Below are 12,909 nucleotides of genomic sequence, written 5' to 3'. Positions count from 1 at the left end.
TGTGTGAAGCACATAAATTATGAGAAATATAGAACTCAGTTATCATTTAAAATCATAATATATCCATAATTGGACCATAAAAAATATTAATACATCTTACTAGGTGCAAGCATGGAAGCTTATAAATTAACATTATCGTAATAAGATTGTTAAGATATGGATTTGGTACCATAGTGGACTTACAATTTGGATCATTTAGATATTTGATGAAATCAAATTTGTTCAAAGAATGTGCAAACACATGAAATTATGTGAATGTAAATTGCACGAATAAGCTGAAAAATGTTTTTCCAAATGTGCCCCATGCAAATATTTCTTATTTTATTGTGCATATCTTTAATAGCATGTCACTGCAGGTGAACTTTATCTTCAACGCAACCAACTCTTAAAGCTTCACTTTTCAGATAAAACCACCCATTTTCCCTCTCTTGCAGATCAGTTGATGCTTCCCACTTCACACCACTACTCAGCAAAAACCCTAGTAAAAGACATGCTTCTCCAAATCCAATCCACTATTTCATCTCCACCACCTCTCCAGAACCACCATCCCCGCCATTCTTCATCTGGGTCTCGCAATTGGAGGCCTTACAGACTCGCTCTTGAGGTAAAACCCCTAGTTTGGATTCTTTTTTGTCTTTTTTGTTTTTGTGTTTCCTCCTTTCTGGGTTTCTGGTTCATGTGTTTTTGTTGCTGTGGGTATGTTTGGTTGGTGGGGAAATTCTGGACTAGAAAGGAAATTAGCTTTTCTGGATTTTGGTTTTTGTTTGTTTAAGATAGAACCCTGCTTGGAGTTCTTCCCTACTAATTGTGTGCCAATTTTGTTTTGGTTTTAATTCTCGGGTTTGGGTACTGTTAGTCTTGCTTGATTGCTGAGAAAATGAGGGAAAAGAGAATTGAGATTTTGAATCTTGATTTTTTCTATTTCCATCAGAACCCGGCTTTCAATTCTTTACTACTGCTGCTACTCTTCCAGCCGTTGCTACTATATGAGTATTTATGTACTAATTATGTTTGTCTTTTAATTCATGGGCTGTGGCACTGTTGGGTGTATTAGGTTGCTGAGAAAATGAGGGAAAAGAAGAGATATAAGGTTTTGAATTTTAATTTTCATTACTTTCATCACAGCCCCACAGTCAAGTCTTGACCACTGCTGCTGCTACTGATGTATTTGTGCACGAATTTTTTTGGCCTTTTAATACCCAGGTGTTGATGGTGTTGTTGGTTTGGTTGTTTTCTGAGAAAATGCAGGAAGAAGTAAAAAAATTTGAGTTTTAATTTCATCACTTGCATCAGCACCCTGCTTTTTACCACTACTGCTACTCCTTTTGCTACTGCTGCTAATTGTGCAAGTCTCTAATTAAACAGTTTCAGTACAGTTGCATTGGTGTGGAAAAGCCACAAAATGAAAAAGGAAGGAAGAATTTTAACCTTAATTTTCATAATTTAGGAGCAAAGAGAACGGAAGAACACTTCCTATTAAGCTTAATGTGCCTGTTTGGATTAGCTCAGTTCTTGGGTTTTTAAGAAACAGAATTGACAAAAAACATGAGACTGAAAACTCCAATTTTCTTTTCTTTATCTTTGTTTCCCAGCAGCAAAATGGAGGTTGGTAGAAAATATTATCTTGATCTGTTGGTTTGATATAGTACAATTATATTCTATTTTGTTTAATCTTATTTGAGGTGAATGCTTTAACAAGATAATAGTCAGATTGTTTTTGGTTTAGTCTTGGATTTTACCCAGATTAGTAGGATATGATGGTCCTAGAAAAAGTAGAATGGCTGAAAAAAATGACTTTGGAGTGGTCAATTTCAAGTGATTGGAGGTTAGAATTGTTCTTCAGTGTGTACTGTATTTGGATCTTTTCATCAAGAAGTATTTTGTAAAGGTTATAAATTTAATCCAAATCTATGACTTCAGTTATTTTGGCTATAAACCTTCATTTGGTTAAACTGGGTTTGTCAAGAAGGGCATTGGAACTTAGATGTTATTAATTAAGGTATTTAAGAGGAGTTTTTTTGGTTCATGAGTTATCCTGATTGTCTTGTTTTCTGAGAGTGTAAATTTTCAAGTGGGTTGTCTTAACAGGGCTAGGACTGACTAGGTTTGTGCCCTAACAAGATGAGTCCCAATGAATTGGATGCAACTTGGCTGTTGGTCTCTGTGTATAGAATTTTTCCCTCAATTGCTGCAACCATAGGATCTCCAGCATATCACTGGGAACTTCATACCATAGGCCAAAGGATGCATGTTACTGGCTCTATATGACAAAAGAGGCTGTGTATGTCTTCCAGTGTTAGATTTAAACAATGGATAAACTAATTATATTTTTCACTCTAAGAACATATATTTTTAAGGGTTGATTGGCAAACCATTGGAAGCTTCTTCTTATCATCTGTATGGGGAAAAAAATTCAAAAATTTTACAGTGGGTTCTCTAAAAAAGAATATAGTACATTCTAAACTTCCAAAGAAGAAAGTAAAACCATAGAACAAGCAAGAAGGATTTGGAGACATCTGCTATCTATTACTATAGAACAGCGGTACTCTAGTTTCAGCATTTTGGATTTCATAATTGAAGTGAAAATTTTCCGTTAGAAGGTTAAATTTAGCAACCTAAAAAGATTCATCTTCTTTCACACTTGTGGAAGAAGCTAAAATATGAGTTAGCTTTTTACAAGGTGTATGCATGCTTTCAAGAGAAGTGATGGTATATCACAGCAGATTTGAGATGTAAATACAACGAAAACAGAAAAAGGGAAAATGATTCGTTTTAATTCCTGATGTTCAGTTACCATATTAGACTAGTAACTAGCAACTGATATTTTGGTTCTGTAATTCCATGTAAAAATTAGCAATCTAGAAATGTTCTTTTCCCCTTTGTAATAAGTTCCTCTCCTAATAAAATCTTTTTCTGAACATTGGTGTGTAATTTCTAACATTTACATTGTACCATTGCAGCATATTCTCTATTTTCCCATCTCTATTTATTTGTTTATTTATTTTGCTTCTGATTTAATTTGGGAAATAATTTCACAATGTCAAATGCAAATACTCAAACCAAATCAAATACTTGTTCTATTCAATAGTGTAAGAATGATGGGCTTTTATGTGTTCTTAATTAGCATGGCGTTCTTAATTAACTACCAGTACCAGTGAATCTTTCTCTGGAGCTGTCATGAATTGTAAAATTTTAGTTTAAGATCTTATTTGTTTATTTATTTTTGACTGAGGAACAGAATTTATTAATGATAAGATGCAAATTTGCAGGGAAGAATGAGATTGCTTAATGAAAAAAAGAAGAAGGAATAAACACAAAACAAACAAGGGAAACAACAAATCCTAACATTCTCAAGAGTGTGAATAGCTTCCTAAAAAAACCTCTTGCAATCTAGAGTTCTAGACTTCCTCTTTGCCAATTTGTGTACCATCTGATTTATCCAACTTAGCACTCCAATGAAAGATAGGCCAAATTATCCTAGAGATGTCATGAACTCCCCTCATTCTAGCACCTTCAGCAGCATTAAACACCTCTATTTCCCATGGTTGTCGAAGATATAAAACCATAGTCACCTTACTTATCAAAAAAAAAAAAAAAACCAACCATAGTCACCTTCAACAATGAGATTTGCAACCCTCAAGAAAGCCACTTCTTTGAGGCCCTCATGCTAGAACTTTGCTTTAGTGACTTGTCTAATCTCACTTCACTTAGATAAGCGGAAGTTATATCACTTTTGATCTGTAATAGTTTTCTCAGTTATTGAATCTTAATATTTGGTGGCTGTATTTTAGTAACTTAAAAAATATTCCTGTTTGAGATAACATGGCAAAAAGAAAATAAATAATTTGCACATACCTTGAATATGCAACTTTTGCTCATTTTGTATAGGCAGATGAAACCTTTTGGGATATCCAATATTCCTTGTCACCACATTCTTCTGAAATTGAGACTACATCTATCTCTCAACTTCTCTTAATGTTGCTGTTTAAACCCAGGTTACTACTCAGCGTTGTAGTGCACCCACTTCAGCAACCTCTGTGACAGATCATGGGCTGGATGTCACTGAATCTCCTATATTGCAGGTATGTGTGCTAACAGCCTCTATAAACTTCAATAAAGACCTTCAGTCAAGAAACAAGCTTTTACTGAAGAAAGCATGGTGATTAATTGTACAAAACTTGTACATATGTTTGATTCTTCTTTAATTGGTAGTAGAAGAATATATCATATTCCATGTTTGTAACTTCTTTAGTTAAAAACTTAGTCAATTCAATGGACAAAAAGAACTGCACTTGTATGATAATCACATCTTTGTATATCGTATCCAGATATTAACACCAAATCAGCGTCCATAAGAATTTGGTTAAAGTTTATTTTTCTTTATGAAAAAGGTAACCTTTTATTCCTTTTTTTATCTTTTTTGGTTGAGATTGTTAAATTGGAAGAATTATTTAAACACCTTGGTAGATCAAAGTTGTGATCAATCATAGAGACATGACTTCCTAAAGTGTGACATATTATCTTATGTAATTGGATTCTGTATAGAGGGTTGTAGGTAAATCAGAGCATGAAAATCTATTCCTTATCCTTTAGTTTCTATCCATGCATGAAGAACTTGAAAAATCATTTTGTTCATCCTTTCTATGTCCAAATTTTTGTTGACTAGAAACTTCTTTAGAAGCTATGCCATACCTATGCTGTTACTAATTTTTTTTCTCTCCCTGTGGATGAAGGCAGATATTTGGAAGGGAAGTAGCAATAAAATCCTTGACTTCAAGAAATCTTAAAGGTAATTCCCTGTTCTGTGTTTTCACAATCTTATTGTCAATTAAGTTTAGACTCTATTTGGGTTGGTTTCTTAAAAGTCAAAAGCTGTTTTTAAAGCTTAAAAAGAGCTTTAATACCTGTTTTAATAATTTTTTCAAAAGAGCTATGATTTATAAGAGAGCTTAATATGGAAGTCAAGAAAAATGTTGCCTCACCTTGAAATTTGATTTTGGCTTATGAAGTAAGTTATTTCATGTTTACTAAAACTTTTACAATGCGAATAATGCCTTGTGAAAATTATAACTTTGTGTTGACTTTAGCTTCTAGTTAAAGCAAAAAACAAAAAACTATCTCAAACGAGGCCTTAGTTGCTTATCTTTTTTGTCTTTTAATTTATTTCACATGTAGCAATTGTAATACATGGTCCACCGGCATATCCATCCGGATCATTCTAGTCTATAGGCATTTGGAGGCCTCATAGCCCTCAAGCCAGACATCTCTTAATCTGAAACCTACATGTAGTGTACAACACTGTACTTTTGAGAGATCTGAAAGCTTGGTCCATCTCATATTTTTATCATTCCTGTTAGTGTTGTAGCCTATATCAACTAGCTATAAATTGTTAGTCTATTATTACCTAACAACTTAAGCTTTTTGGTCAAATTGATAGGTTAACATAGTATCAGAATTTTGTTATTAGGGAGGTCATAAGTTTGAACCTCATTGCTTATTTCTTTCTTTCATTTATTGAGTACACATGAAAACCCAAAAAAGTTGCTCATGAGGACATTTNACTTAGCAATTTATGCTTTTGGGTTGATTTGGTAGCTTAACAATTCCCAAGTCCCATTTTAATTTGTGGTAAATGACCTAAAGATCCAGATGCACCAGTCAGTGAGCGGCATTTGCTGATGATAGGAATGGGGGTTGGTTGATTCCCACTTGACATATTATTATACAATTAACCTTCTTTCTCTTCAAGGGGAAAAAGCAATCAAACTTGCTTACTCTGCTGTTTTTGCTGCTATATAATTGTTCATGGATACTGCATCATTCCTATGAAGTAATAATGCAATTTGTGCTTCTTTGTCCAATTCTCTGTTGCTTGTGCTTTTTGTCTAATTTTATGTTACTTTCCAAGTTGTAAGATGTTCACAAAAGGCGTATGAAAATGTTGATCAGTTTCAGTGAACAATTCAGCATAAGATGAAGGCAAGACCAAGTAATCAGCACAGTTTTTCCATTCTGAACTGGCTAGACTTGATAATGTTCCCTGCCAAGCACAAAATCTTTTAATTTTTAAACACCATTTTTTGTTGTTGGAACTTGGGATTACATGGATGTCTATTAGTTTCCCGCCTCAGTATTTTATTCTTTAATGTTCCTGAATTGGTGGCCTTAGCGGTTTCAAACCCAGGTTTGGTTGCGATAAAGAGGGGCATAAGCCTGCATGCTAGCAGGTGGATGTGGATGGTAAAGCTAGGGAGTCTGAAGGGCCACATGCTTGGGGTGATGTACAGCATGAAAGGATATGGGTGTCTAATGGAAAGAAATGTGGTCTGTTCCAATCAGGCCCACATTGTGCTGTGGGATTTGAAGTAAATGAGCTGGAGAAAAACTTATGGTGGAGGAATGCAGAGTGGAACACATGTGAAGCTGGAAAAAAGTTCTATTCATGAAATGATGTATGGATAATTCAACAATTAGACAGTGCACTGCTTTTGTGATGTAGCATCTTTTGAGAGCAGACCTTTTCAGAGCACAGAGTAGAGCATTATGACTTCTCAAATGAGATCAGTCAATGCAGAGATTAGGCCAAGCACTGCACCATAACCTCACCCCTATGGAATAGCACCTTTTCCTAATTGAGTACAACATTTAAGAAACGAGGTATAATTACCTCTCAAAAGGGTTCAGGACTGTCCTTTCTCTCCACTTTGAAAATGGTTAAGCTGTCTCTTCTTCCTCTATTTTCTCCTTTCCTTTTGTTTTATAGAACTAACCCTTACTCACCACTTTTTGAAAATGATTAAGCTGTCTCTTCTTTCCTTTATTTTCTTCTCGCTTTTAATTTTATAGGACTAACCAAGCAGACTGTAAGCATCTATCTTTTCACAAAATTTCAGACCTGCAGCACTTATATAACATGTTTTTAACCTCTCTTCAGTTTTTGCACATTAGATGTTTTAATTTATAAGAGCAATCATCTTATTAATAAATATACTATTGCAGGATTCTTGACTAACATTTTGGCTTTTGAGGATGTTACAAATGCAAAAAGGCCACTGATTGCTGTATCTGCACTTTCATGTGGAGTAGCCTCGTGGTTGACTTCTGCACAAGTTGCACACTCAAGTGAAGATGTCAAAATGAATGTAGTCTATGAGGTTGGGGAGTTGTTTGAATTGGGGATTCAGCTTTCTTACCTTCTTTTACTGTTAGGTTTGATTGGAGTTGGAACCTTTTTTGTGATTCGTCAAGTCCTTGTTCGTAGAGAACTTGACCTTTCTGCTAAAGAATTGCAAGTAAGATTCTAGTCCTTCTTTATTTATTATTTTCATTTATCCTTTTCCAACCTTTTTTTGAATATTGATGAATCTTTCTTTTAGTTGCATTTATAGTTGATAGTAAACATATTGACTACAAAAAATAAATGGGATGATGTTCAAATGATTTTTGGAATTGAGGATGATCTTGTAGTAATTGGTGCACTTGCATTTGCAATGTCAAATTTGTCAATCCCTAGAGAAGTACTGTTTTTTTCCCAAAAAAAAAAAAAAAAAAAGTCCCTCTCTTTTTGTTATTCCATTTGCTTTTGATAATTGAGTGACAAAAATAGCTTGTTCTCTAGGAAATTTCCACATCCTTGTACCAGAAGAGCTATTTTCCTAGTAGCATTGTTACCTGGGATAAGGCCTCCTTTTTGTTTGGACAACAAACGGTCACAACTGCCCAATTGAACCTTCTTAACATCATCAACTGTCAGCATGATTACTCTTTGAATTTCTCAATCCTAGAATTACTCTATCACAAAATTTGAATAGATCCCATCTGTATAAACATTTACTCAACTTTTCAACCACCAGATACCCTGAAATTTCCACCCAGTAGAAGATCTTCTCAGGCCATTTATCTAGATACATGTAAAGGTAAAGCTTAATGCTTTACCAAAATGACTTAACTTGTCTCCCCTTAAGTTGGCTTCAGTTTGAATGCTTTTAATTGTGTTAGTTTTAAGCTCAGAGTGCTGATTTCAGGTCCCTTTTAGTTCATGTCTCTTATGTGTGTGTTTTCACTATCCAATGATTAAAACTGAAACTGATATTGTGGTGTATTGATGGGTGCTGTTAAATTTTAAAGGACTTCCCACTGTCATTTTCTTGCTGAAATATCTACAATACATTGGTAGGGCTGAGATATTCAATACATTTCCCTTGAAAGCCATTTTCTTTGAAGATATTGTAGAAACGTCGTCAATATCTTGCCAATATTTTGATTTGAAAAAGCTAGCTGTTTGAGATGTCTCCAACAGCTAGCTTTAGACCATCGAAGAATTCTGAAAGACGATCTAAATGAAAGCAAGTAAATAGAAGTAGATGTGCTTCGATCAAGGTGAGGGAATGGTTGGGGTTTAAAAATCTGTTGTAAAAACTTGAATGATTTGGCTTCCCTCTACATCAATGCATTGACCACCTGACTGGATGACCTCCAAGACACAGATGACATGAACTTCCTCACTAAATTACTTCAAAATAAACATGGGATTGTTTACATTCAATCTGTATGTACTCATCTGCACACATGGGGTTCACACTACAAATCACATACTTTTCAGGGATGCATCTTTTTATTAGTGCTTCTACTTCTAATGATATATTACCATTTGTATTAATAGTTCCTAAGTTTTGTTTCAAAATTTCATGTGTTCATAGTAGTTTCTTTCTTCTTCTTTTTTTCTATAATTTTTCCAGTATGAATATTTTTTGTACATTTCTATGTATCTTGATGGTCAATATTTTTGTCTTGTCAGAAGTTCAATCACTAACCTCATCTATGCCCTATGAATGAAATTACAATGTTTTGGACTGTGTGCTGGCCTACTAGTTTTTACTAAACCTCAAAATTGACTCACTCCTTTCTTCTGTAATATTTTTTTAAAAGTGTTTCTTTTCCCACTAATTTAGTGTTTTTTGTTCCCTGTTGATTTGGTTTCCTAATGGTTTTTTCTGAAGGAAATTTATTTTTCATTATAATGTATACTAAAGAGTGGCTGGCAGGAATCTGTTTCTTATATTATGCCTCTCTTTTTGGAATTTCAGGAGCAAGTAAGAAGTGGTGATGCCAGTGCAACTGAACTGTTTGAACTTGGAGCAGTGATGTTGCGGAGGAAATTTTATCCAGCTGCTACTAAATTCTTGCTTCAGGCAATTGAGAAATGGGATGGAGATGATCAAGATCTTGCCCAGGTATGCTAGTCTCTTGGACCTTGCTATTCTACAAACAGACAGAAGTAATGTGGGACCATTTGCAAATGCACATGCTACTTAATGTGTTGCCTTAATATTAATAGGAAATGGATGTATTCCTAACCATAGGTCCACAAGTATGATGGTCATGTTTTCAGTAAAATGTGGATGTTGTCTGGATAAATATAGTTGAGAACTCAATTCCAATAAACAAGTTCTGCTCCTTTCTGCACCTTCAACGCCCAATAATGGGCTAGTTGGCAGTTGTCACTAATTTTGTCTATCCTCTTTTAGAAAATTGTACCTCTTGCATTGACTAAAATGCAACAGAATAGAAGCCAGAAGTGTTATTGAATGATAAGTATTCCTAACCATAGGTCCACAAGTATGACGGTCATGTTTTCAGTAAAATGTGGATGTTGTCTGGATAAATATAGTTGAGAACTCAATTCCAATAAACAAGTTCTGCTCCTTCTGCACCTTCAACTCCCAATAATGGGCTTGTTGGCAGTTGTCACTAATTTTGTCTGTCCTCTTTTAGAAAATTCTACCTCTTGCATTGACTAAAATGCAACAGAATAGAAGCCAGAAGCGTTATTAAATGATAAGTATTCTCCTTTCAGCCCGTCAATTGTAATATCATCACTAAACTTGCATGCATGGAATAATCATCTGCAAGTACATTCACTGTTCTTTTCTGGATAAACTGGAAGAAATTGAATTTTGTTAAAATGGAAAACAAAATTAATGTATTATGGCTTTAAAAGTGTGTTATGTACATGGACCTGGCCGCAGCTTGATTGGATTTGAGTTTTTCCCCCAAATATTACATTTTCAATTCTGTTTTGTAATTTTTATTACATGTATTGATTTCTCCAAGTGTTATTATTCTTCTTCCATAGGCTAAAAGTTTGTTTTGGCCATGTAGATGATCCCAGTCCAACTGAAGACTGTTGCTGTTATAGTCATTGGGGTTGCCATCTAGCTTCCATGTTTATTGTGAACTAAAGCAAACTAGATATAAGTTGTGTAGGGAGATGAGGGGGAAACAATAAAGAAAATTAGGAGAATAAGAGTGCCTCGTATTTTTTGCTGCATCATGATGTGTGGTTTGATATATTTTCCTTCTCTTAAATATTTACCAGGTTTACAACGCACTTGGTGTCAGTTATGTTCGTGATGGGAAGCTTGAAAAGGGAATCACTCAGTTTGAGAATGCCGTGAAACTTCAACCAGGCTATGTCACAGCCTGGAACAACCTTGGTGATGCTTATGAGAAGAAGAAAGACTTAAAGTCTGCTCTTAAGGCATTTGAAGAAGTGCTTCTTTTCGATCCTAACAATAAGGTGGCACGACCTCGGAGAGATGCGTTGAAGGATCGTGTTCAATTGTACAAAGGAGTAGTTCCCACTCAACCAAAGGAGAGATGATTTATGATTTGCACAGCATTATGTGTTAGCTCTCACACAGTGATCTAGAATTTTGACCATTTATTTCTGAGGTTTTTTTTCCTTCTTGTGAGAGCACTAACTAACAGCCTTGAGAACTTGGCTCAGTTTGGCTTGACAGGGGCTCTGGATGGCAAATAAATTCTAGATGTTCCATGTGTTTTCTGAGGCTTTCATTGGATGCTGCACTGAGTCTGCTTCACCCAACACTAGACACCCTAAGGTTCCTGATAAAATGCTGAATCCTTGCCTTATCTTTCTATACTCCTAACTCCTCTCCTCTGTTGTGCTGCCCTTAGTAAATATACCCTTGAACAACAACTACTCACACTGCTCTTTCTACTGCTTCAATTCTGATATCCTTTGATTGGCTATGTCATGGTTGACTTGTACAAGAAGTGATGATTTTTCATGGTCTAAATCTTTCAAAACTTCTGTATTCTGCCTTTTGAACCGGGTTCTTAATCTCCTGCATTGCAGGTTTCAGGTCTGAGCTAGGATTAAATCTTCTTTTGCATTTCATTCTTTATGAGTAAGGAAGCCTTTGGTGGTTTATGGTTAACAAAACTTTTGCCCGTCCGGCCGTCCTCAACATTCTGGGCTGCCTCATTTCCATCCTCACCATCGGTTGCTTACTATTTTTTTCAGTTACATATAGATGATTGAATGGTTTTAGATGTGATTACTCATCCTCTGGCTCTCAAGGTGTTGAGGATAGTGGGGATAAAATGGTGGTGGTGGTCCTGACAAGACAGCCCCGATTGTTAAAAGTATTAAGTATTGCTGATAAGAGTCAAGGACATGAAAGAATATGATTGAAGACTATTACTACTTATTCCCTTTTTTCTTCTTTGAATAATCTTATGTTTGAAAATTAATCCCCAGATGTCTAAATAGTAGAAGATCATTAGAGGTAGTGAGACACCAAAAGAGCATTTGATTCTATAGACGTTTCCCGAAAATCAAAGGAAGAGAAGAAAGTGGAAAACTCATCAAGCAATTTGAAATATTCGACAGCAAACATCGGCGCAGACACAATTAAGAAGGTAGGTGGATGGGTTGAACTCAAAATTGCCACAATGACAGGAGAAAAGCCCCAAAAGGCATGAGTCAAGGAGTAGGGATGGCATTTGCGGGTTGGAGACAGGTCATCCAGTCCCAATCCTACTCTGTTTCTTTAAAAGAATTTTCATCCTTATCCCATTCAAAGGTCTATGTTTATTTTTAATTTAAAAAAAAATTATTTTTAAAATTTTTAATTACATTAAAATAAATATATTTTATAAATAATTAAAATAATATGATTTTATAACTTATTTTATTAAAAAATATTTATTATTATTATTATTATTATTATTATATATTAAAAATAAGAAAATAAAAATTAAATTAAATTAAATTAATTTTTAAATTTAATTTTATATATAATAGGATGGGATGGAACAAAGCAATACTCAAATTCACCTCGAATCCGTCCTGAATTTTAAAAAAATCTCAAACCCGCTCATAATTGGTTTGTTTAAATTTCAAACCTGTCCAATTAGGTATAGGATGCAACAGGTACTTGAATATCTCAGTCCATTGTCATCCTTATCCAAGAGTGATATGTATTAGGATAAAAAACACAGAAAAAGGAAGAAAAGAAGCCCATACCCACCTCTACTTTTAACAGGGGAAAAGCCAAGAACAGCCTCAAATGTAGACGATATTTGGTATACGTTACTGTTATATATGTTTTGAATTATTGAATGGATTCTTGTATGAGGAAAAAAAAAAGTTGGGTATGTTTAGAATGGACTATTCACAAAGTTTGGGAGAGGAATACAACAAAGCAAAAGAAAAGTACAAATCTAAGTATCTCATTTCAACGTAAGAGAAGGGTTTGTGAGTCATACCACACACGCTTTGATAATGACCAAACTTACGCAGACGTTGTGTTCTTTTGACCGCCTCCTTCCGGTGGCAGTGCGGCTACTCGGTTTTGTACGTCAGACATTCAAAACTTCCGGAACGTGTAGAAGGGACTCCGCGGCATTCGATTCCAGTCTCCAAGGTAGAGCATGGCATGAGTCCTCTTTTATGTCAACATGTCGCAAATGATTCATTTAGAATGTTTTCTTATTTCCTTTGGGAGAGTTGCAGGTTGAAATCAAAATCCAATGATTAAGCAGTGGAATATTTTCTCCCACAGACAGTGAAAATGACTTTTCATAAAGATCATGGTATGC

At 34.9% G+C, this 12,909-nt stretch overlaps 1 protein-coding gene across 2 annotated transcripts; it reads left to right on the top strand.

Annotated features, from left to right (window-relative positions):
- The first annotated feature begins 371 nt into the window (after positions 1-371).
- LOC117905921 (tetratricopeptide repeat domain-containing protein PYG7, chloroplastic-like) lies at positions 372-11,002 on the top strand. 2 transcript variants are annotated; one of them, XM_034818801.1, is made up of 6 exons: positions 372-604; positions 3,996-4,082; positions 4,734-4,789; positions 7,000-7,292; positions 9,087-9,233; positions 10,379-11,002. In XM_034818801.1, the coding sequence occupies exons 2-6, from the start codon at positions 4,048-4,050 to the stop codon at positions 10,661-10,663; spliced, it is 816 nt and encodes a 271-aa protein (XP_034674692.1). In that variant the 5' UTR covers positions 372-604; positions 3,996-4,047; the 3' UTR covers positions 10,664-11,002. The 2 variants fall into 2 exon arrangements, with proteins under 2 accessions (XP_034674692.1, XP_034674691.1); XM_034818800.1 differs by having other exon boundaries at positions 373-604; positions 4,738-4,789.
- Positions 11,003-12,909: the final 1,907 nt, after the last annotated feature.

This window comes from Vitis riparia, chromosome 18, assembly GCF_004353265.1.
Source record: "Vitis riparia cultivar Riparia Gloire de Montpellier isolate 1030 chromosome 18, EGFV_Vit.rip_1.0, whole genome shotgun sequence".
Taxonomy (NCBI): Eukaryota; Viridiplantae; Streptophyta; class Magnoliopsida; order Vitales; family Vitaceae; genus Vitis; species Vitis riparia.
The sequence above is the reverse complement of the archived record's forward strand: the minus strand, read 5'-3'. Positions and strand labels throughout refer to the sequence as shown.

Coding starts and splice junctions, on each gene's coding strand:
- LOC117905921 (XM_034818800.1), top strand. CDS start 443: ATGCTTCCCACTTCACACCACTACTCAGCAAAAACCCTAGTAAAAGAC. Junction 7,293..9,086: donor TTTCTGCTAAAGAATTGCAA/GTAAGATTCTAG, acceptor TTGGAATTTCAG/GAGCAAGTAAGAAGTGGTGA. Junction 9,234..10,378: donor ATGATCAAGATCTTGCCCAG/GTATGCTAGTCT, acceptor AATATTTACCAG/GTTTACAACGCACTTGGTGT.